The following is a 25551-nucleotide window of genomic DNA, read 5'->3' as shown; positions in this document are numbered from 1 at the left end:
TTAAATTCTAAATCTGTAAGGACCACATGTTATCTCATTTTTTTCTATTATAATGTTAGACTTGTACTATTCTCACACTTGTACTATTTCTTTCTTGAATGTGCCATAAGTAAAGCAGATATAACTGAATATATTGTCTTTGTATCCCATCTTACTTACTACATTAAGCTTGGTTTGGCTTCCACTGGTCATAAGTTCTTCCTCTGATACTTTACTAAAATTGTCCAGATAATGGTCTGATATTGTATGAGACAGATCTTCAAAAGAGTATTCCTTTTCTTGACACAATTTGATTTCATCTAAGAGCTTTGATAATTCTCCAGTCACAGCTTCACCTTTAAAAACAGACACACCATTAGTCAATAATTAGAATACCGGTGTAATTTATGCCTAAAAAGGAAATGCACATTCTTTAAATTTTATTGAGTATCTGTTATATTCCATGCCTTATCATCTAAACAGTGATCTTCATGCACAGTTCTCCCCTCAAAAATAATGGCATCTCATTCCAGAATGGGAATCACTGGAGGTAATCTACACACTTCTGCATTCCCCTATACCTTGCATTTAATTAGGATTAATTACAATATATACTTACCCCTTCTCTGTTTACTAATCCTCAAAATTGGCTAGAAATAGCAACTATCCAAGAATGTCAAATTAATCCAGGAAAGGGAAGTTTCTACAAACATACAAAATCAGTGTCCCATACTCTGCATTGGGTTCATGTTTGCTGCTGTAATCAATTAATACACTACATCAGTTCCATAAACCATAAGTAGGTTGGAACAGTTTCCAAGAATGCACATCTGTGCCATCAAAGTAGCCATGTTTTATAAAGAATTCTTGCTCACTTTCCCGGGATTAAATGGAATGGTGGAAGGATCTACCCCGCAAAACCCACAAGTTCAAAACATGCCTCCCTACAGCAGTCTATCAGAAACCCACATTTAGTCCATTCTGCATTGTGTTTTGTGTTTTCTCCTTAATTTATCAGACAACTTTAGTTAAAAAAATCTACCAGAATAGTAAGAAAATGGGCTTTATACATCTATACTAACTGAGGGGCACTATTAGAAATACTGGTGGTAATAAGGATTAGAATCTCATTGAGTGCTAACTTTTCTGCAAATAGCCCAGTGCCAGCAGCAAGACCTCCATAGAGCAAAAAGCTGCTGGTTACAAACAACTGCATTAAGTTCTGATAATCTATTGCATGTGTGTTACACAGCTACCTTCAATAAGGGCAATGAAAATGAGTTAAAGCCTAGTTTTTCTAAGGGCAAATAAGAAACCCCTCCTCTTGACTGGGTTTACAAGAGTCATACTGTTGGAAACTACAGTCCTTAGACTTGATAAAATAGAAAGACAATTCCATTTTACTCCATCTTTGGGAATAAAATGCTGAAAAGGAAAAACAGAGCGAGCATATTAAGCTCAGCATACATATAATGTACATATGTACGTTCATGTAACTAAAGCAGCCCCGGATAAGATTCTAACTGCTCGGTCTAGAGCTCTTTTTTGTGTCATTTTTCTTCATAGTCACTGTTTGTTATGCTAGGTAAACATAAATATTTTAAAATATTTTTTAAATTACAAATATGGCCAGTTATGACTGAAATTTTCAGAGCCAGGAACAAAAGCTGTTAATTAAAAGCATCTAATTGCCTTTTAATATCCAAGCAACAGAAGTGTTGCACTCAAAATTCTTGTTACTCTTAGTCAATGGTAACTTTGCACAAAACTTGTAAAACTAAACAAAAATATAATCAGGTTTATTTATATTCTGCTTTTTAATTGGAAATTTGAAATTATTCCATATTATAATAAGTAAAAATTGGAAGTAAAATACCTAAAAATTAAGACCTATTCTAAAATCATGATGCAGTGCCCTGGAAAGAAACAGGACTATTTTTTCCTAGACAATTATGTTCATGTCCCCAGTCCCATGTTCTCCCACATACAGCCTGCAATATTTCTTACTGGGCAAGAATGAATTGTGTGACAAAACTGGAACTGCAAGGGTGCTGACCAACCTGTGAGTAAGTGTATGCTAACTGGCTGGCCGATTGCTGCCAGAACAAATACATGAAAGACAACTTTTGCCTATCTCTTTCAGTGCAGGTACTAATTAAGGTCTCTCCTCTATCTAGGTACTTATTTTCATGAAAGTCACAGAAAGGTAATTGATACTGCTATCCCTCTTCCAAATTTGGTTTAAATTCTTTGAAATTAGATTGTGAGAGAATGGCAGACAGATGGATGGGAAACAGAATCAAGTACAATTTCTTTCCTTCAGAATCAGATTACACAATAGACACGCAAAAGCCAGCTAGCACTTTTTACAGTATTTATACCTTGAAAGCAGAAACAAGAAACATGAGATCATGCCCTTATCGTTAAGAAGTAAAACATATTTTAAAAATATTTACTACTTAATTTCAGGACAGGTATTTCTATTGCATAGGGTAGTTGACTTCATGATTCTACTAATCTCAAAGGAACTATTTATCTTTTCACACCATATGTCTGTTAAGTACCCCAACGGGAACCATGAATGGAACTAGAGCATTCCTTTACTATCACCATGAAGATCATAATCTGGCATGCAGCAGTAAGCTTGGTTTTCTCATGAATAAAAATTCTCCCTGTAAACATGTGTTTAGTTTTTTGTTTTTTTTTTTAAAACAACACACACACCCCAACAAAACCAAAATAGTGAGGCTTAGTTATTTGCCAGCAGTCAATTACATTTACTGTGGATGATTACAGAAGGCAGAAGTCAGGTTTGGTTCTACAGGAGGATGATTTTCATGGAAGAGCAGGACGACATCACACTTGGGAAGTGCCCTATGTGAGTGGCTGTGGTGCGTAAAGGGTGAATCAGACCATAAGATGAAAGTACATGCACACAACAGTGATAGTCACGGTGTATGAAAGATATGTTACAAGATGAATGGAAGAGCAGTACACACATGATCTCTGAAAGAGGCATCCAAATCTAACACAGTTGGAAGAGGTACTCACTGGGAAAGATAAAGGAAACAATCTTTAACTTGAATGTGAACAATGCCTGCAGAGTATTTTGACACATCTAGTATCTTGGTTTACTTCATTAAGTGTGTAAGGTCAGATAAATTAAAAAGACTTAAGACCACATAATGTAATACATCATAATCCATCAGTGACTTCTCTGAGGGTACAGTTCTTTGCTTTCCTATATGACATGGATTACAGTGTATGTAGTCAAGATAGGTAATTCATGACAGAAAAAAAGCTTCTCAGTATCAATAACTTTCTTAATCTTTTTCATTTTGTATGTTTGTATGAATGTGTCAGCAATGTAATTTTAATATTAGAGAGAAGTTCAGTACAGCTTCTGTATTCACAGAGTACATGTATTTACTTTTAGCCTTTGGAGACGGAGGAACTTCTGGGGACAAAATGCAAGACTGATGTTCTGCACATTCCAGTGGGCGTTCCTCTGAAACACTTGCATTTCCCGTTTCCATATATTCTGCAATTTAAAGATACACATACACTTAAACTCCTGAATTAAGGGGGTTTATTCCAATCAAAAGTATATTTGCTACTTCATTTTTCCTTAAAGCCTTTCCAATTTTTCATATTACAACCTTGTAATTATTCATAAACACTGCTGCAAGGCAATCATTTATTGAAAGTATTATAAAACACTATAATGGCTAATTCTTTAATCTGCTGAAACTGTTACAGAAATCTCATTGTAGGAGTAATGGGTTGTGACTATCCCTGTGTTTTTCCTGTCCCCTTGAAATATCTGTGTAACTGTTCCATTATATTATTACCATTGAAAGAGTCTTCTTTTGTTCTAAATTTGTGAAGAGTTCTTGGACAAGATATTCAGAATATTCAAAATAAGTAGATATACTGATACTGTTAAGAAAACCAAATATTCTGCTTGCAGCACAGAGCTAGTGCATGAGAAAAAAGAATGCAAACTCAAAAATTTAGTTAAAACCAGCAGTCTAAAAAGCAATGTTTTAAAATGTTTGTGCTTTTCCTCCTTAAACTTCCCTTGTCCCACCTTCATGCTGATGTTTATAAAAACAGAAAAACATGGAATGCTGAATGTGCTAAACTTCAATTTCATTACTATTATTTTTGTGTTACTATATACATTATTTTCACATGCTTTTGTACACAGGCTAGCTCAATGGGACACCAAAACCTTAATGAATGTTATTGTAGGACAAATATTTAAATAATAAATTAGAAATTAATTTATGCAATAGTGGTGCTTTTTTCCAGCAGCGTGACTGCTTCTCAGTTCAGGCAGTTATTCTGCATCTGCATTTTCTTGATTTTCTGAAGTTGCTGAAACAAGTTCTTTCTGATACCAGATAGTAACCACAACAGTACATGTTACAAGACACATAATAGCAAACTAAAATAACTGCTCTCATCAATATCAAACTGAAAGACTGAAGAGTTTCTGGGAAGTGAAATCTCTCTGATTTAATTTCTACAGTCTACAATGCGCTTGGTTAGCTTGCTGTTATTCCTGATTAAATGACAAGTCCCAAACCCCAAATACAATCTGTGATAAAATAGACATCTGAGAAAATTAAAATGGAAATGGCAGAGAACAGCATGCAGTTTCAGAATGCTTTGCAGGTTGTTGGGTTTTTTTTTAAAAGAATGTATGATTTGAAAGTGTCATATATTTAGTTTGATAGTTGGCAATGGTCCCCTGGATAACCTGTCATACATTTCTTCATATGAATGTGGGCATTTCTATTTTTTGTGTGTAGCACTGAAAGCAAAGAAGAGCTGTAAGAGGCCATGAGAAAACCAGCAGCATGACAAAATGCTCTGGTATGTTTTCCAGCTGTCAGCTATATTATTTGTCAAGTTAATGTGCACGATGGAGGAGAAACAAAAAGGAAGCTAGACCCAAAGAAAAAGAAAAGGAAAAAAAGCAATTCACGCCTGAAAATATTTGTTTGATAATTGTGCAACCGTCCAAAAGCAAACCTAAAATGAAGTTCTACCAGGTTGGAGTGTTAAAATTATTAGATCAATACAGATATTATTAGGAAAGGAAATGCAGGGGGGATTGCAAAGGACTAACTTTGCTGTCCAATATCATTTAAGACTGTGGTTTTAAAATAACACTCCATTTTTATTCTTTTATTCTTTGTCAGGCCCCACTTTCAGACCAATGCACTTACCTGCTAAAGGCTAGTTCTGAGGAGGAAATCCCAAGTTCAACCTAAGTCTCAAATACTTACTTTACAAACTGCAGAGTTCCTTCCAGAAAACCTCTACAAAAGGCTCAGCACAAGGTATGGTGTAGAGGTTTAGAAAGGGCCAGCAGGGTGCAACCCTTAAAACTTAGACTTCTGTGGGACTTCTACCCCAACTTGGTTTTATACTATTGAAAATTCTATCATATACGTACAAGACAAATAAAGACATGGACTCAGTTGCGAGAGGCTTATAGTCTAGGTAAATGCATACTAACACACAATATTATCAAAGAAACCGATGCAAAACAGGTGATCTGTGTTAGGAGCCAAAGGCAAAGTACATACAAGCCCTGGATGCTTTCATCAACAACCAAATTCTATCCACCTGCAGCTGGCTAGAAATTCACCTTCAAAGCCTGCCCAAACTTATTGAAAAAGGTGTCACTGATACCATCACCTGCTCTGCCTACAGTATCCCTTTCCTCAAAAAAAAGAAAGATAATTCAGAACAAAGCCAAGCTTAGTCAATTATACCACTTAATGACCAGCACAGTTTCCCCAGCTGTGGTCCCACAGAGTTTAGAGAAAAGCCTATCATTCTCACAATCGGGGAGAATAAAGGCTATTTGGGACACAACCAGATTCATAATGTTTCCTTCACCAGCTTACTGTCACCCTGGTCCATGTTTCACAGCCAGCCAGCATGACTAGCATGGAAGGGGTGAAGGAAGCATAGGTTAATATACACCTCGGAGATGTTGCCTCACCGTACTGCTTTGGGAAGAATGGAGTGTTTTACTTCGACTCAAATAGAACATTACAGTTCAGTAAGGATTAATACTAAGACTCTCAAAAACTTTGCCTGTTTAATAGCATTCTTTCCTACAGTTACCTGATTTTACCATAGCCCCACTCAATCTAAATAGCACACAAAAAGTGATAGCATGAAAGGGGTCACACAGCAGCAGAAATAAGAGCAGTGAGGAACACGAACCCCAGAAGGTAACAAGCACTGGAGTGTTTGAACAGCTGGAACTGCAGCTTTTGCAGCTTCTGTGACACCAATTAGGCCAAAGCCAAGCAGAAGGGAAGGTATTTACACGTAAGCGGGGCAACACGGCTGCCTCCTAGCAGAACAGCTGGAGCTGGGAAGGTCAGCCATGAAGAGAACACAGCCCAGCTCAGCTGGAGCTGCTGTTGAACTTCCAGGAACGGTAAAAGCTCAGGCTCCAGAGCACAGCTTGCTTTAACTTCAGGTCCTCTAGCTCCTAATTTCTCAGTGAGGTGAGAGGATCAAGATTTTTGCTTTATTTATTAACCTTGGCTTTTAGAGTAATGGCTACATTAGCCTCAAAGAACTTTTTACTTTTCCTTTTAATGGAAAAAAAGACAAACCCAAAGAATTTTTTTTTTTTTTAATTAAATACAAGCTCCTTTCCCTTTGTTTTTAGAGCCTACTTTGGCCATGCCATGGGGTGGATTCTCATAGAGTTCCTCCCTAGAGTGACTTCATCTAAAGAGACCAAAAAGGCTTTTTAAACTCTAAAAAAGCCAAATTTGGTTAGAATAAATCTGAACACTCACCTTTTCAACCAGAAGGCTCTCCAAGTAACTAGATGGGAGGAATAAAACTGGTTTAGAAGCCACTCCCCTCCACTGCCAATGTCCCTGCAGGGGCATCCTTCTTCTCCTTCACTCCGTGTCTTCCTGAAGGGCACCCACATCCAGAGCACCCTCGGCCCTCCCAGGGGCTCTCCCAGAACCTGGCTGAGGATCCTGCAGCTCACAGCTACTGAGTCCTACCCCAGCCCAAGAGCTCTCAAAAAGCTCCACCCAAGCCAGCTCATTTGCTCCCCTGACAATGAACCCACCTGAGACTCAGTAACCCCATTCCTCTTCTCTTTATAGCAGCAGCAGTTACCAAAAATGACTGGCAGCTGCTACCATCAGGTGTGCTAAGGTTACAAACGAGCTGAGATGGAGGCTGGGCTGACTTCAGTATCCTAAATTTTGGAGGACAATTCTGGATGACTCAAGTTTAACTTAATCCCAGGGAAACCTGAAATCAGTAAATGTTTAAGTTATAGGCACATAAGAAGACTTTTGTGCACGTGTTCAGGGAAGATAAACGGAAACCAGCACTCGAGTACTGCTATGATCCTGAGATAGGTAAGGGCGCAGCTAAACTTTCAGTCCCCAAAACAACAGCAGTTAAATTAATTCATAAACATAGTTAATACTCTACAGCTTTTGCACTACAGCCTATAAAAGGAGCGGAGAAGTCCCCAGGAAAAAAAAAACAACGAAACAACAAAACAACACAGGGGGATTGAGATCCCAATTCTTTTCATCCCGCACAGCTGTAATTAAATCCTTGACTGGAAACCTATTCCATCTTTCCAGTGAGGCTGGCCTCCTGCACTCAAGGGAATGGAAGATCTACTTGTCCAAAGAAAGAGAGGGAGAGAGAGTGAGAATACAAGAAAGCAAGCCAGTGCTAATAACACCAAAGCTATTTAAGTAGAGGGGAGGAGAAAGGAGTCCTGGTTCTGCAGCTGCTTATGCATTTTCCATTTATGAATAATTCGGTAACATGTACAAACAATGTTAGGTTGTTAAGCAGCTTCAGCAGAAGAGAGAGGAAACAGCTTTCCACTACATCTCCCTCCATACTGTCTATGCAGCAGAGCTTATTGTGCCTTCCTGGGGCTCGTGTCATTTTTCATCTGTTTATCTACTAACTCCTTTTTTTCATAATAACAAGAATTCTGCTTCCAGAAATAGTAAAAGAGCAAGACTCTAACAGAGAGCATAGTGGGCTGTGGAGAAAGAGTTGAAAGATGGTATAGCATGCACCTGCATCACGTTCACATGTGCTAAAACTAAAACACAGCTGGTCGGTTTAATTTTAGGCCTACTAGCCTTGGCAGCATCCCTTTTATCTTCAATGCCTAATTATAAAGCCCTAAGTGCCAATACTGTTAACTGCTTCAGCACTGAATGCCGTTGTTTCACTACATCTGTGAAATGCATCCCGTAGACTGGCCTTACTTGGCACAGTATTCTCATTTTCCACTTTTTGAGTACATAATGCCTAAACAGCTATTTCTCCATTACCACAATAAGAATCTAAACTGTAATAAATATTTTTAATTGAGAACAATGCAACTCAGACCTGAGCAAGACACAGAAAATGATGGGACATATATGAAAGAAAAAGAATTAAAACTTGAACTGTCATTTCTAATAATTCCATCTCTAATTAACAGGAAGTTAAAAAAATTCAGGTGGTGTATAGCTTAGCCTTTTTCAGGTTGCTCTTTAAAGTGATTTTGTTATTTATTTTCCTTCTATCAGATAACGTGTCAAAATCTCCAAAAAGACGGCAGACTTTGCAAACACACACAAAAAATATTTTTGCAGAAACTTCAATTACTATTTTCTCAGGATAGCGAGAAAAGATGTAAAAATCACAAAAACACTAGGGTCACTTCTAAAACCTCACTGCAAAAGGTTTTGTTTCTTCTTAACCTATAATCTGTAAAAAGTAGTTTTGTAAATATTCTTAAAAACAGGGAGAAAACCAACGGAAACTTCTATCCACAATTCTTAAATTCTGGAGGCCTCATTCACAGGAGGCTACTCGTCCTGTAGGTTTTGGTATCAGCTGAACGCATTTACTATTACTGCCTCCATGAACTGCTTCTAAAGACAGAAATTACTTTCTTCTCCTTCAAAGAAGTTTCTCATAAATATCCTCAAAACCAAGTCGTTTTCTTTCAAAACTTTTCTTACAACTCCATTACCTCTCTGCGTATAGGACAGAACACTACCTATCAGGCCCACCAGTAATACCAGCCACGTTACTTCCTTGTCTAGTTCTGCCAGTCTATTTAAATACATCCTTCAGTCTTTGTTTTATATTTTGAAAGCTAATGTCTTGTGGCAGGGACAAATATTATGCTATGTTAGTACTATAAACTGCACAAAACCACTCATAACAATGCAAGGGGGAAATGGTAAAAATTAATGAGAATGCTAGGTGATAAAATCTTACTCTACCCTGGCAACAAGGTGAAAGAATCAATTCAATGCCATTGTGTCTGCATAAAGAAAAAAATTAGGAAGAAACTTAGAAAATGTGGTCAGTAATTGTCTGACACTATTAATGTACTTTCTTTTTCCTGTAAGTCTACATGAAGGAGACATGTAAGCTCCTCTAGACAGCCATCTGAAGATAGGAGCTTTACCAGGAATGTATTTGGAAGCCACTGACTCTCTCTCTCAGCAATTGCCCTTTCTTTGCATGGAATTCATTACCCACTGAAGTCGAACTCAATTACAGTACATTCGGGTTTCCCAAAATCCCAGTGCTTCACTGATTTTTCAGCTACAACAGGATAAATGCTCACACTTCAGTGAAGAGTATACTCAGCTGGCTTTTTAGAAGAGAGTAGGTCTACTGTATCATCAGCAGTGCTAGTACTGAATCCTGTCACTCCTGATTTTATTTTTCAACTTCAGCTCACAGTGCAAACTTTATCTTTGATAGTTAAAACTTCAGTGAACCCTCTGCTGATGAAAAAGAATCTCAGTGGGTTCCGCAAGGGAGCTCTGAAGGGACTCCTCAGGTTTTCTTAGGACTCAGAATGACATTTTTGTAAACATTTTTTGTCCTTGCCCATCACTTCTAACTATTAGGCAGACAGAGCAAAAATAAAGAGCTGCTCATTACAAGCACAGTTTCATCACACTAATATGAGCTGAAACTACTAAGCAGTCATCTTTATATCTTCAAGGCACACATGTGAAAAAGATTGCATGTCAAAGCACCAAAAAGCCTTGAAATTTATATATTTCCTTTTTGTGGTAAAAACTAAGGGCAGGTACTGATCCATCAACATGACAAACCCTTGAGAGGGGTTTGGGTGCTCTATTTTTCATAGAGCAAGGGTACTTTGAAGAAAATTTGTTCGTCAATGGGGTTCAGACTGCAAGGTTATCACACTAAGGAGAAAAATGAAACAATACAGAGATACTAAAATGAAAATTAGTTTAGTTGGTGAATGGACATTACAATGAATCTTAGATTAATATCTGAAGGATGATTGATTTGGGTGTCTAACAAAGTGGAAGCTCTGACTGACCCTTTTCCTGCCGCTGAAGAAGTTTAAGTATGATATTAATCCTCTTTTCCTCTGCATAGTGGTATGTTCACGCTGCAGCTCAGTGAGGACATAAAGGTCAAGGTTTCACCATACAGTCTGAGTCAAATTAGGAACTCCCTTCTGCTGATAGGGGGAAGTCCGACTCCCCTCACCCATATCTTCCTCCCCACTTTTTGATGCACATTTCTGCCAGTTACCTGGGATAGAGCTAACTCTGGGACCTGAATCACATAGGAGGCAAGTTCATTAAAACAAGCAAATGTATATTTATATAATTATAATCTTATTTTTATTATTGTTACATACAATATAAGTAATATAAGTAATACAATAACTTACATATTTTTTATATTACTGGCTCACGAACTGAATCAGATCACTTTGCAGTCTCCTGTAAGCAGGGAATATGGAAAAGAACTGTGTAGCTGGAAGTAGGGGAGGAGGAAGGGGTGGAATGGGAGAAAGGGAAAAAGAAAATAGGAAGGAGGGAGAGAGGGAGACCTCAAGGCAAGCTGTTAATTCAGTTCAGCTATAACACGAATCTGCTACTTAAGAGAACACCTCTCCTCCAGCCTGCAAAATTTTTCTTATACTTACAGGAGCTTTGTATCTTCAGTCCATCATCTCACTGGAAAACTTTACTGAAGGTGGCTAACAAGTTTGGAAGTTATTCAGAAAGAAAACCTAAAGGACACAGTGTGGCCACATGACCTCATTTTTCTAGGAAATGTTCTTATGACATAGAGTTATGTGGGAGACTAAAGCATGAGCTAATTCATATGTAGAACCAACACCGAACTGATTAAAATGCCTTATTTAAAGATGGGAATAATCAACACAGGTGGAGATGCAGCAATGGTACCCGCAGGGAACTCCTCTGTCAAACACAGTTAATGAAAAACTAATCTGAAAATGCAGGGAACAAATTCCATAGAAGAGAAGGAATGATATCTTCTAGAGTAAAAAATTGAAGTAAACAATGGAGTTCCATCAGTCTTACACCATGAAAGTAAGATGAGGAATGAGAACAAACATACGTACAACAAAATTATATTATTTCTGCTATAATGACAAGAATTACTGCCTGGTTTAATTTTTTTTTTAAATTTAAGGAAAATGAGAAAAATGCAATGAAATGTTTGAAAAATTTGTCATCATCTTTCAGTCATAGTTGTTATTTATGAACAAATCAAGCATTTCAATTGTAGTTTACCATCACAATTTAATGGAACCGCAGTGAAATATTACAATATGCTATTTCATAACGAAGAATGTACAAAGAGTAACTATAAGTGACACACCATGCTAATGTCTATTGTCCAAAAAGAAGAAAGGGTTTACTCTGAAATTCAGATATTCAACCACTTATTTTTGTGTATCTAGCAAACAAGAATTTTGTCTTTTTAATTCAAAAGACTACTCTTTTGTAAAATGAAATATTTAAAGAGTAGAAATTACTATGTATCTTAATATTCCTCCATGCTATTCTGATTTGTCTCTAACAAATGTATAACTGAATATGACTTACCCTGAAGTAGAGCTGCAATTTGGAGTGACTGCTGAGATGGATGCTCTTTAAGAATATCTAAAACAGTTCTACCCAGACTGTCCTTTATGTTGGTATCAATTCCTGAAAAAGAAAATGATCTGTGGTGGAATTTTTAACCCCAAGTACTTCGGATTATAAATGTGGTATATCAGACTCAATTATGTGGCAAATTGAATGCAAGCGGTTTTACAACTGTAGCAGATTAACAGCTGTGTTATAGCTGAAGTACAGCATCCATTTCTGTTTAAAGCTTGAGTAGCCTAAAATTCACATGCTGACATGGATTGGTTTTATGTTTCTGTAACTCATGGGGATATAAAGTAAGCTTCTTAAACCAAATTTGGGATTATTTTAACAGACTGTTCCTAAGAAACAGGCATCCTGAAAATAATATTTTATAAAATCAAGAAATTCTCTGAATGTTTTTCTTACATTCCTGGATTCTAATTCTCCCCAAACTGCTCTGATTCATTGGGGATTTTCTAGTCCACAGTACCAGTATGTGTTCTGGGAGCAATACTGAAAAAGTTATTAACCTTAGAAGTTTTGTACTTCATGTCGACATGTTTGAAATTCATGGTCTGAGTAGACTGAAATACCCATATGTAGCATAAGGGCTCTGTGAACAGCCAGAGTATTTCCTCACAGACTGCTCAGACTGTTGACAAAGTAATTGTTTGGCTCAAACTGTGAACGTAACCATAAATACGTTTGAGGCTTATCCTGGATAGGTCTCAGAGAACCTGTTGTACATGACACTGCATGACTCTCCACCTTTGTCTTGTAGGGGCTACACTGGAAATGTTTGCCTTATGCTAGAAGACTGAAGTTGGTTTTAGTTTAGATGTACTTTCATAAAAAGTAAAGGCATGAAAGGTCCTAATAAACAGAATGAGATTCTTCTCAGGACACTGAATAGAGGAAATCAGAGGAAGCAGGATTTATAAGGACATTCTGGAAGCAGTGGCAGCTGATTTTCAGAGGCCAGACACACCAACTTACATCTTCCCTTTGCAGTAGCTACTTATAACATCTTCTGAGTCTTTTTTAAAGAAGAACTAGGGAAAAGGGGATTGTTAGATAAAAAAGGCAGAAGGTGGGGAGTGTTGCAGAAGTGCAGAGCATTTGGGGTCGAAGGATTTCACAGTGAAGATTCTGCTCCGCTGTCTTGTACAATTGTACGCTGGCAGAGGCTATAATGTGTACTGTCTATAAGAGGTATTCTTCATCTGTGGTCTAAGGGCTTCCTATGTTTGTGTGATGTTCTCCAGTCCTTCCTCTGTCAGGTGAATTAATATAAAAAGGCCCTGTCTTTTTCAGGTCAGGTGAAGATCCCTTTCTTCCTCCTTCTTATTCATCCAAACAGGAAAGCATCTTGGACAGACCTTTTTTCCTGAAGACAGATTTTAGGTCAGGTATGCACTAGCTGAGATTCAGACGAGGAGCTGTGAGTAGGACATACTTTCTTTAGCAATATATAACCCCACAAGCACTGATAATAAAGATCAATGAAATCCCTCAGTGTAATGGAAGTTCACATATCTCAGAGAAGTAATTTCTAGTATTTTCATTTTCATTGGTCTTCTAATTTATGTGAGAAGACAGTTGTTTAGATGAGTAATTTAACTGCAACAATTCTGAAACTTTTATGTAGTAGACGGGTTTGTAGGGACTCTGTCTATATCCCTGTTCTCCTGTCCTTTCAGGACAAATGCAATTCGCGGAGACACAGTGCCTTCCCCTTTCTTCACAGGCACTCAAAGTTTATCCAGGAAATGAAGGAGCAAGCAGGGTGGTATGTTTGTTAGGAATAGCTAAGTGAAGGAAATAAATGTGAACATGAGTCTTCTGGCCTCTAGATCAAAGAATATTCTTGGCTGTCTTTCAGAGTGAATAGCAAAATTTTATATAGCTATTTTGTCCTCAGAATACATTTATTTTCAGAATACAGTGGCATACACTGAGTCATATATGGAATTTCTGAGTCTTAGTGAAAACATTCCTTTTGTTCTCTGTGTATAGTAATTTCTTATTCTAAAAGAACACTATTTTAAAGGAGAGGTACATGCGATTAGATTTGCAAAGGCTGAGAAAGATAACAGTAATTTGTATAATCAAAACTTGAGGAGGCATACACCAGATTAGGAATATTAAGGATATTTGTTCAGTGTTTCCTGTAAATCAGATTTACCTGTTTCAAGTAAAATGCGTACTACCTCCACTTTTCCAAATAGGGCCGCTTCATGTAGCGCACTCCCTTTTTCCGTCTAGAAAAACAAATATTGTGACATTTAAAATGCAAATTAAAATACCAATAAATCCTTTTGAAAAGAATACATTTAGAAAAGAAGTATTTATTTTTTCCCCTCTATTTTATCTACACATAAAAAACATTGAATGGGCAAGAACAAATACTACCATAATTTTTTTTTAATTATTCAAGATAACAACAAAAATGCTGTCAGTTCTACGATGAAAATTAATAACTATGTAAGAAAATATAGTAGGGGTGTAATACAACTCCCAATTAACAAGCCTGCATTTGTGTAAAATTTCTAAACTCTATTTTAGGCAGTGAAAATCTAGTCAATACCATCAGTGGAACATAGCTTTTCAGCAGAGTCAGCAAGTTTACGTGTGGACATCTACACTTCAGTGTTTTAATCTGAAACTCTATCACGCCCTAGAAGGTCAATTCAGTTGCATGGTGAGAGATGCCCTAGGATATCCCGCCTGGCCTCCAGCTGATGTTCCAGTTGATGGTCACATCTGATCTGCATCATATCTGCCCCATACAGATGTCTTGGATACCCTAAGGCACCTCCAACAGCATTAGATGCCTATGTTTAGATGGTTTAAATTCCACCTTACATGTCTGTGAACCTGATTTTGCAGATTTCTGTGACACAAAATTCTTTGTGAATGGCCTTTTGCTCAGACAAAATTTACAGTACTGAAAACCAAACTACCTCTCTTAACAAGCTACTTTTCTTAGTATTTTATACTGCTGACTGTTACTGAAAAATCTGAACAGAATGCCTTTCCATACAATAGCATTAGCACTAGCTAAAGCACTGCTGGATCTCACTGAATCTCTGGCTCATCTCCTTTTTTTGATAGTAAATTAGATTTTGAGTGGGTTTTATTTGTGGGCACATGTTAAAGGTTTTACTGCTTGAATTTTTTTTTCTATATTTTATCCAAATGCACCATTGTCATGCTTGCTATGGTGGAAAGACTTTAAAGAAACACAAAAAAATTAACTCTGAAATAAAATAGTGATTCATTATTTATTAGTCGTATCAGAATGCACCAGTGTTACAGCGATGCAATCACAGAATATTTAGAAGTAATCAGAGATCCTGAGATGGGATGTGAGAACACAGTAAGTGTACATACGTCCTACCAGTTGAGCCTAAAAACTCTTTGTTATGCCCATAACAGGAACACTCACTTTTTATCTTTCTTCACACTTAGTACATGGATGTATAAAGTAGAGCATGCCCAATGTCATTTACATCCAGCACATCAGGTATACTAACATTATAACGGAGAGGAGAAGGAAGTCAGTAAGAGAATATACATATGAAAAACATATCTCAAAACAATTTCTAATCTTTCTATTTTCAGAAGCAATCCAGATGAACATTCACAGACTTATTCTGATCAAGAAGACTACATATTCAGATTTATTTAGAGATGGTTTCAGAATCCTTTACTCAAACAATATCTACAAGTTTTCCAGTAACTGCAATTGACTTTAACACTGGACAACTCTGCAAGGACATAGTGCAACCGCAAAGGTATGTGCAGAGCTTAAGGTGCAGCTCAGAAATTTCTGGGAATGAAAACAGTTCTCAGAAAAGTCACTGATAGCTATAGTTCTGATTACTGAAAAAGGCTTGACATCAGCAATCTTGAAAAAGGCTTTGACGCAGCCTATTGTCCTCTTTGGTATTTGAGTGGATATGGCATTTCCTTTGGATTGGTCACTTACTGACAGGAATAAATCTCAAGACTATTGAGTCGACCTGGTACTATTAGCATAGAGTTCCCTGTGAAGTCCAGCTTTGACTCCCAAAATATTTGACTTTGGAAAGACAGGTGGTGAAATTCAAAAGCCGCAATGGGGAGAAGTTTGGCACAGTAACCTGCCAGAGAAGAACACCAAAACAGGGACTCAATCACAGATGGTCACTCACTGTTTTGAGAAAAGAGGAATGTCTCTCTCATACTTGAGCATACTCACTACAGTTGAACACATTCTGTCATATCTGAACATACGCCAGCAATGTGTCCTTGCAGCAGAAAAGCTAACCATGTCCTGGGCTGCACGAGGAGGAGTGTTGCCAGCAGGTCGAGGGAGGTGACTTTCCCTTCGGTTCACCACTGGTGAGGCCACTCCTGCAGTACACTGCCCAGTCTGGGCTCCCCAGTACAAGAGAGATCCAGAGCTACCGGAGAGAGTCCCTAAGGTGATTAAGAGAGTGGAGCATCTCTCCTATGAGGAAAGGCTGAGACTGTTTAGCCTAGACAAGAGAAGGCTCATGGGGGATCTCATCAATGTGTACAAATAGCTGAAAGGAGGGTGTAAAGAAGACTGAGTGAGGCTCAGTGGTGTCCAGTGACAGAAGAGGTAATGGGGAAAACCTGAAACACAGGAGGTTCTGTTTGAACATAAGGAAACATTTTTTCCCATGCAGGTGACTGAGCCCTGGTGCAGGTTGCCCAGGAAGGTTGTAGAGTCTCAATCCGTGGAGATATTCAAAGGCTGTCCGGACACGGTCCTGGGCAATCTGTTCTAGGTGACCCTGCTTGAACAGGGGGGTTGGACCAGATGACTTCCAGAGTTCCCTTCCAACCTCAGTGCCTTCTGTGATTCTGTCAGGGATAATAATTAGTGATGTATACACCAACAATGAAATCCACAGAGGTTCAAATGTTAGAGGAGACCTGAGTACTAAATTTTAGTCCTACTGAGGATGAACTGCAGAGACGGGAAGAAGCTGCACCTTGACTAAAACTGTGGAGATCATTCTGTAATAATATTAATAAGGAACCTTTTTTTAATGGAAAAAATGGACATACTTTAGTGACAACAGCTATCTAGAATCCATTGCTGTGGCGTGATCTGAGACTGAGAAAGATTAATGTTCCAGCATGCTGAGTCAACAGCTTTGAGGACAAAGAAGAGGCTCTATCTTCAGACTCCTCAGTTAAGGGGTGAAAAAGATCCTGATATGGTAATTGTCAGAACTGGCAGCTGTCCTTTCTATTGATCAAAATTCCCCACTGGAGGAAAGGCAAGTAATATTTTCCTTGATGAAAGCATACATCTCATAAGAAATGGAATGAAAACTAACATGAGAAGAGGAAATTTCCTGCAGATGTCTAAGGCAAACAAATCTATTTGGGGGCAACTTGAGAGTCAGAAGATAGTTCTGTAACAATGAACCAAAAGCTCAGCTATGCATAAAGGGAGTAGACTAACTTAAGCCACCTACATAGGTAATTCGTAGTGTTGGGAGAGGAATCCAAAGCCAAATGCCAGTTTTTTCATTTTATACTTTCTTGCTGCTTTGTCTATTCTACCATGATATTTCCTGTCATATCTGAACATGATCCTGAAATGCTTTACAGGCACTCTGCACTGCCCTGAATTCTGGGGCAGTCTTTGCTTTACAACTCCAAGCTATCAGACAATGCTAATGAATGCCATATCCCAGAAATGAGATATATATTACAAATAGTCTGTTCAAAAGAGGAATTTGAAAGGCATACCATATAAACAGTGGAATGATCTGTCCACTATATAGGTGATTTTCTGAGCAAAAGGGGAAATATTACCATGAAACTGAACTAAAATCGGTCTGGGAATATGGAGATTGAAAGCACATTTGTAAAACGCAGATGCGTAATCCTGCATGAGATGTCACGAAGATGAATGCTGATGTAAATCTTAAAAGCCCTAGGCAGAATTTCATGGTAATAGTGAATAACTAACAAGTGAATCAGATCCCTCGACCCAAAAACTGTCCAGAAGGCAGAAATGTCCTTGTTACCAGAGAGTTCAGTTACTAAACTCTATTTTAACAGAGGGAAAATACTGAGCCTCCGGATGAGCAGGGCCAGGAAAAACTTGGAGGACTGGCTGAGTAGATACATATCTCTTTGTAGATGTACATGTGGCCTACTACTTGAAGATAGAAATAATGTTGGGGGGGGGGGGGGGTGTCTGGTGCAATAGAGCATGTTACACAAATTGGAAGGATTAAAAAATGTAGTTGCAAATAATTTCTATATATTATTTAAGATGTGCTAGAGTTTTTAGGTAGATCTTTTTCACTTATAACAGTGTACCTATGCACTAATATACCTTTGTTGTCTATAGTACAGCAAGCAAACTTAAAATTTATACACAATATTCACTGCTTTACTTCCTGAAGCTATCATTGCCTTGGATGATGTTTTCCTGGCAAAGTGAAGACTACCATTATATTTGGAAATTCTTCCACAGTGATATTTAATGCAAAAAATGCTGGTAATTTTTCATGAACACAGTGATCTAAAGTCTGCTTGAGTTTGCATCAACGGATTATATACTGGTTCCCTGGCATAAGTTTTCTGTATATGAAATATACAGAACTATAGCACAAATTGTGCTAAGCGTATAATAAACCAGCCCCTGCCCCAAGTAGCTTACAGCTAAATGCAGGTACAATGTCACAGCTGGACACACAAAGCAAGCAAGGATAGAAGGACATTGTCAGTAGGAACACCAGGATGCACAAATCAACTTGGTGTACAATTTGCAGGCTCACATAAAAGCATCAAGGGTTTCATTAGTTACAGACTTTTTTAACCATGTAAATATGCAAGAGCTTGTAATTAAGTCACTTGGCTAGTCCTTATTCATAGGCAGTTGACTATAGTTTTGATATGGATTTCAGACATAATCTGAAGGACGGAATGGTAGCTTTGCAAATTGATTCACGGAATATCCTCCATACATAGTGACAGCAAAAAGGAAGGGGCATAGCTCTTTGCAGAAGAACTACAGTGATAAGCAATGGAAATTGCCATCGTTACTGGAACAGACAGGGAAGGCAAATAGGGATAGATGGAAGTTGGATAAGCAGAAGGGGCCAAGTTTTTAAGGTATTTACAATTATAAAGTTACTGATTACATGAAACACACTGAACTGTGCAGTATCTTATTTACTGAGGGCCCAAAATCTATCACTCACCCAAAACCTGTGTATTTTTCATATGTTTCAATTTAAATGAAACCTTCAAAGCATAAAGAGATGAAGCAGATTTGTATTGCCCACTTCTAAATAATTTCAGATTGAAGGATATTGGATAGACCTGGGAAATGAATAAAATGTGTGATTAATTCAATCAAAAATTAAATGCTGTCTATTATTAGTCCAAATATTTGCTATGATTAAAAGTGCTCAGGGAGTACAGAAGAGAAAGATAACATGGCTAAAGTAAACTTCCCATTTAAACAAACAAATATTTACAATTACAGAGTGATAGCAGATAGGCTACTTCTATAATTGTCTCTCAACATTCTGAGAGCTCTTTACTGCTGATAAACTGAATTTATTTAACGTGTATGAATGTGTACAATTTTATTTACCATACTTTGTATATTGTTCTTTCCCAATCAGTGATGCAGAGCAATTTAATTAATATTAAAAGAGCTGAGTTCAGTTTTAAGTAACAGGCTGATATTGTATGCTCTGCTCAGTTTAATAAGCTGCCAGTAATCATCAACAAAGAATTTTTCAGAGGTTATAGAAGAAATAAGTTAACAATATGTGCAGAGCCAACTTGTCAATATGCTAAGATGCTGAATGAAATGGAACATATTGATGGAGAATATGTATACCGGTGAGAAAATAAATAAATTATATTTCCTTACGGCAAGTAGGACAAACACAGAAGAAACAAGATTATCCAGTGCAAAAAAACAAAATAAAATAAAATAAAATAAAATAAAATAAACCATGTGCCTAAGAATAACTCAGAAAAATAATATAAACTACTTAAAACAAATTAGAATTAAAAAAAAAGAAAAAATCCTAGAATTTTAGTGTAGATGGCAAACGGAACAACATTTCTAAAAGAATCTCTCATTTCTTAAAGGAAGATTGTACAAAATTTGCAGCCACTATATTTTTTAAAGACCAGCAAAAAACTTTTGGTATAACTATAGATAGAAATGGCTTAGGAGAATTCACAGTCGTGCTAAAATTATCTAGATTATATAAGAGGAAGAACACATTTCATAAAAGTATTGTGTAATATTCAACCCTCATGTAACCCTCGGTTTGTAAGTTGCCATGACAGAGGCTATTTTTCTTCAATTATTCTATTTCTTAAGCATCAATTCAGGCATCAGTTTCTTTCTGACTTTTTCCTCATTCATTTGCTAGAGATATTAGAGAAATTATACATTCAGAAACATCTATTCAAGGGTTCTGTTATATGTTGCTTTAGCATTAAACTTTTCTAAATCACTGAAGATATAGTAATAGTAAAGGAGACCTGAAACAAAAGAGCTGCTTGTATTAACCTTTGGAAGTGTATCTCTTTCTAGTAAAGAAAACCAAAAACAAATTAAATTGGAACCAGAATGGTAGGCAAATACACAAGTAGGCAAACTGCAGAAAAAAAAGTGTTTCAGTTTGAAATAGTTTGAAGCAAGTAACAATGCTAACTCAAAAGATACTAGTGCTAATGAAAGTAGCAAAACAGTTTCATCATATTTTCATTTTGAAGGCATTTGAGATTATCCATTTTTAATCTTAAAATATGTTAATATTTTCTGTTTTGCTTTGTTGTTATTTTTAAATCTATCTTTTCTTTCCCACTTCACATTCTTTTCCTCAAAAGTTGAAAAACATTACCTTGACGGAGGAATCCAGAAATAACAAAAGTGCATGGAATCCTATATAAAAGGGAATTATCTGTACAAAGGTGTTTGATAAAATGCACCTAAAGCTTAAAATGGTTATAAAACTCAGTCAAAATTTAGGCAAAGTTCACAAGATTTATTAAGTCACCTATTGGTAAAGAATGCCTGGATGTGACTCTAAAACATATGTAATTATGTTTGTTTGGTGGGTTTATCTGAAAATAGATATAAAGCTGAAACAACCTTAATTCAAAGCATATTATATACACCCAGACAGCAAGAAGGCTACTTTAAATCTGAAGACAAAATACACTTTAAACTCAAATACAGTGCTGTCAATCAAATCAAGAGAAATCATAAGACTGAGGTGAGAATTCACACATAACAGAATCAGGGCCTCTGTAGTTAAAAGGCTCGGACACTTTCCACTACACAGAATTGGACATAAAATTTACTGCTGCTGCACCTTGTATCTGTTCCCATCTATGTCTCTTTCGTTTAGTTACCCCTTTTACACCCTTATAACGTACTGTGCATAGAACTAGATGCACCAAACACCTAACAGGTTGGAGTCAGTAGCTGCAAGAGTGTATTGCTATAGAATTTTCTTTTAGATTTATACAACAAGTGTTTAGAAAAACAGAAAATCAAAATTATTATTACTTAGTAACCTTGGGTTTAGAATGGGATAACCCTGGGAAAATGAGTTCTCAGTGAAGCATTGTTTCAGATTGCTATGACCATTAAGGGCCATAGCTTTAGCAAGTCATCTTAGTATCATTAAAGCCAATGTTGTAAAAAAAAAAATATATATATACACACCTACATGAACAGTTTATATGATTTGTGTACCTACATGTCTCAAGGCAACATTAAAATATACACTCAGCTTTGAAGACATGTATCTTTCTTGAGTTATCCCTTTGAACAATCATTTGGGTCATAAAAAAAAAATCTGTATTATGTATCACCTTGCAGCACTTCTAACAAAGTAAATGCAAGTGTATTTTAAAAGAAAAAATGTAACAAGTTATTTCATTTTAATCATATTCTTGTGATAAAGGAAAGTAAGGAAAGAAAGGAAGAAAGGAGGAAAGGAGGAAAGGAAGAAGGGAAGAAAGAAATTACACACTAACTTGGCAGCTGACATCCATTCCAGCCTCCAGAAGCACCTGTACAACCGCTTTGTGGCCATTACGTGCAGCAAGATGCAAAGGAGTGTGTTTTCTTGTATTACAGTTCATCAGGTTTGGATATGCTTTGATGATCATTTTTACAACACGCAGACGTCCATAAAGTGCTGCCAGATCCAGAGGTGTTTCTAGTTTGTTGTTCCTTATTGTAGGGTCTGTTAGCTCTTCTAACAGAACAGCAACTACTTCTGAATGACCATATTGAGCTGCACAATGCAGTGCTGTTTCATTTTCATTGTTCTGTTGAAACAAAACAAAAGCTTCAGAAATTCATGTTTAATCGCACAGCAGAACTGCTCGGCTTCTATAAATTGTCTCCATGAGATCACTAAACAGGCAGGGTTTGCAATATAATGTATGGTAATGTATGTTAAACACCTCAGAATGACTCCACTAAAATTTTACTAATAATACATCAATACTTCAGCTTTGTGGCTCTTGAGCAGATCAGGTTCCTGTGTGTCCACATTGTTCCCAATCTATTTTTAACACCATGCCCCCAAAAACTTTGTTGCTCATGATATGCCAAAATCTGTAACCATCCTTGATTCAATTTTTCCTGAAATCATGAGTCCTTCTTTCAGAAATACTCTGACACTTATCATAAGTCTCTCTCCTCAGTTGAACTGGCATTAAATCATAGCAGTCTGTTATTAGGGTGGTGAATTTACAGAGAAAAACTGTAATGAAAATATATCAGACACAAGGCTAGTTTCATATAACACTGTAAAAGTTACTTTCAAAACAACAATCCAACCTTGCAAGAAGGTAAAATAGCAACTGTAGAAATTAGAAAGACTTAGCATATCATGTAAGCAGCTAGTCTTCTCAGGGCTCCAGGGAGATGTATGTGTGCATTTTAAGGCATATGAGTATTTTTATGCTGTGATTGAATAAGTTTTTGCTTTATAAAGCAATGACCCCCAAGTCTTTCCCCAAACACTATTTAATAATCTTAATAATAAATAAATATTGAGAATAAGCAGTACCTTTAATTGTTTTCTTCCAGTTCTGCCTGTATACTTGCAAACCCAAACAAATAACTTCAGGCAGAGAGGAAGGAAATAATTTATAGAGCTCTCTGAATTCTATATGCCATCTATATTATTAATATACCTTATCTAGTCTCTATGAAGCCTTAAAATAGACTAGACACTATAAATTTTAGAAGTATGTACATTGAATGCCTCTTCTGATATATGATTTACAAAATGTTGTGACAGTTTTGAAAATGTTGTAAATGTAGAAAGCCAATAAGCTAATATGTCATATAAAGAACTAAAAAATTAATGTAAATTCAGAAAAGATACTAGAGAAGGGTAGAAACATAATTCTAAAGAAAGGAGAAGAGATAAATCTGAATCCATAGGTTGTATTTCTCAAGGAAACAAGTGAAGAAAGTTCTGGGGACAGAGAACTGAAAATAGAAAAAAAGATTTGTCTTTTCAAGGACAGAAAGGGTGAGAGATTCAGAGAAATGAGGCTTTGGCCTCGTAGTCAAAAGCTAGCCAGGATAAGAAAATCCATGTTGCACAGTACTGCCTAGAAAGGTGGAAAGGGAGGAAACCGTTTTTTTCTTTTTGGTAACAGTGTTTCTAATTCTATAATCAAGAACTTAATTCTTGGGTTTGTGGTTTTAACAACATTGCTGTCATTTTCATCTTATCTGGTAATTTAAAACAACTCAGATGGACCTGGGTGACAGAAGAGACAGATCGATACATTCAGATGAATTAATGCTGCAGATAAACTCTTCAGGTGTCTGCAACACCACACAAGATTCCAGAGACTGGAATGTGTTTCCTGCTAAACTGCAGGACCGAAGCTGGAGAAGAGCCAGGTAGAAAGTGAGAAGTTTCCATTGGCAGACATGGCTTGATGACTAATAAGTATTTGAATCATTGTGCATTATTCAGACCACCACATGGTCTTTCTCTGTTACACAGACAGTAAGTTCAGGTTAAAATACGTACTATCACAATACTACATGGCTACAATGATCTATCAACTACCTGTGATATGCTTTTTGTGCTTTCGTGACTTCTAATGTATCCTTCATACAGGACTGGGCAAAGCAATTTTTTTATGTACAGTAGTATACCCACAAATCACAAGCATAGTTTATTAGAATTTATTTTTAGATTTTCAATATTTTGTGGACATAACTGCATAGATGAACAGGCAACTGCAGTCTAATTTTGTGTACAATTACCACAATTAAGTATGAAAATCAGATAATTGCACATAAAATGGCCAATTATGGTAATTTGTGCCTACAGTTACTGTATTTACATATCCATGGGAAATAGTTACACAAAGAAATTAGATGTATAACTATATCAGCATTCTGTGAGGTAAATAGCAAAATACACATTTACTATACAATTGTCAAACAGATATATCTGTCTATCCAGTAACTGCTTATGTTTGAATTTTTTTCAAGCATTTCTGGATATTATATAAAGTATCTGTAATCTTGTGACAACAGTCTAATATTGTAGTTTCAAAGTATTCTGATTAAATTTTCAGACATAAAAATTAAATTGGCTATGGCCTTTTTCTCAAAATGTAGTGACTAGCCAAAATTTCAGCCACATAGAGACCAACCAGTCCAAATCACTGCTGCTGCTGCACAGCAAACCAAAATTTGCTCCCTCTAAATAAAGAATATCCAGCTGAATTTTCATGCAAGGGGGCATATTTACAGAAAAGTATATTTTAAAACAGCATGGTGCATAAAAGCATCTGTAAATCTGAACAAAATGTTATTATTTTCAAATGAACATTGTTAAACATTTCTGTATGGTTTGTTTCTTTCCATTTGCCAAATTAAAGCTACATTTTGGTTAATGACAAATCAAACTGATTCAAAATTTAAAAGAACTAGGTATCACTGAAATAAAATAGAAGAATGCAACCTGGACAAACATGATAATTAAATTACCTACACATATGCAGTCATAACAGGCATTGTATATATTGTGTTATTAGAGCTGAGAGGTATTGCCTAATTAAAACTTAATAATACAACATCCTTCCCTCTCTAAAATGTAAATTAATCAACTCAATTCAGGTATAAAAGACAGAATGATTTTTCACTTTCAAAGAGAGAATTAAAACTTGATTAACTGCCCTCTAAATTTATCTGCCTTGACAATTTAGTACTACTTACATAAAATAAATCACCTTGGAAGCAAGAGGTTTTACTGAGGAGAGAGGATAGTTTTTAAGTAGGTTTTGACAGAGTCTGCCATCTTCAAATTTAGGAAAGGAGGGAACGCCTACCAGATAGACACAGTTAGTTCAGCATTCCCAGGGAGACCCCTAAGATGGAGGAGGCTATGACAGTGTATTTTCTGGACTGGAAGAAAATTATCTTCCTCTTCTCACCCCTCACGGCAAGATGGACATGGATAGCTCAGTGTTGTGAACTTCCTCCTTAAGGCATTTATTTATAGAAGACATACAGTAAGAATAACCG

The 25551-nt window shown here is 36.7% G+C and overlaps 1 protein-coding gene across 12 annotated transcripts in view; it reads right to left on the bottom strand.

Annotated features, from left to right (window-relative positions):
• ANKS1B (ankyrin repeat and sterile alpha motif domain containing 1B) overlaps positions 1 to 25551 on the bottom strand; it is a 443348-nt gene that overhangs the window by 355937 nt on the left and 61860 nt on the right. For 9 of the 12 annotated variants that reach the window (XM_030002651.2, XM_030002653.2, XM_030002652.2 and 6 more), the window contains 5 exons: positions 22014 to 22310; positions 14143 to 14218; positions 11931 to 12032; positions 3410 to 3520; positions 160 to 335 (listed from right to left, as the gene is read on the bottom strand). In XM_030002651.2, coding sequence (XP_029858511.1) covers positions 160 to 335; positions 3410 to 3520; positions 11931 to 12032; positions 14143 to 14218; positions 22014 to 22310 — 762 coding nt within the window. Of the gene's footprint in view, positions 1 to 159; positions 336 to 3409; positions 3521 to 11930; positions 12033 to 14142; positions 14219 to 22013; positions 22311 to 25551 lie in introns of those variants that run through there. The other 3 variants (XM_030002657.2, XM_030002658.2, XM_030002661.2) reach the window with 3 other exon arrangements.

This window comes from Aquila chrysaetos, chromosome 26 (assembly GCF_900496995.4).
Source record: "Aquila chrysaetos chrysaetos chromosome 26, bAquChr1.4, whole genome shotgun sequence".
NCBI classification, from domain to species: Eukaryota; Metazoa; Chordata; class Aves; order Accipitriformes; family Accipitridae; genus Aquila; species Aquila chrysaetos.
This window is presented reverse-complemented; position numbering and strand designations above follow the sequence as displayed.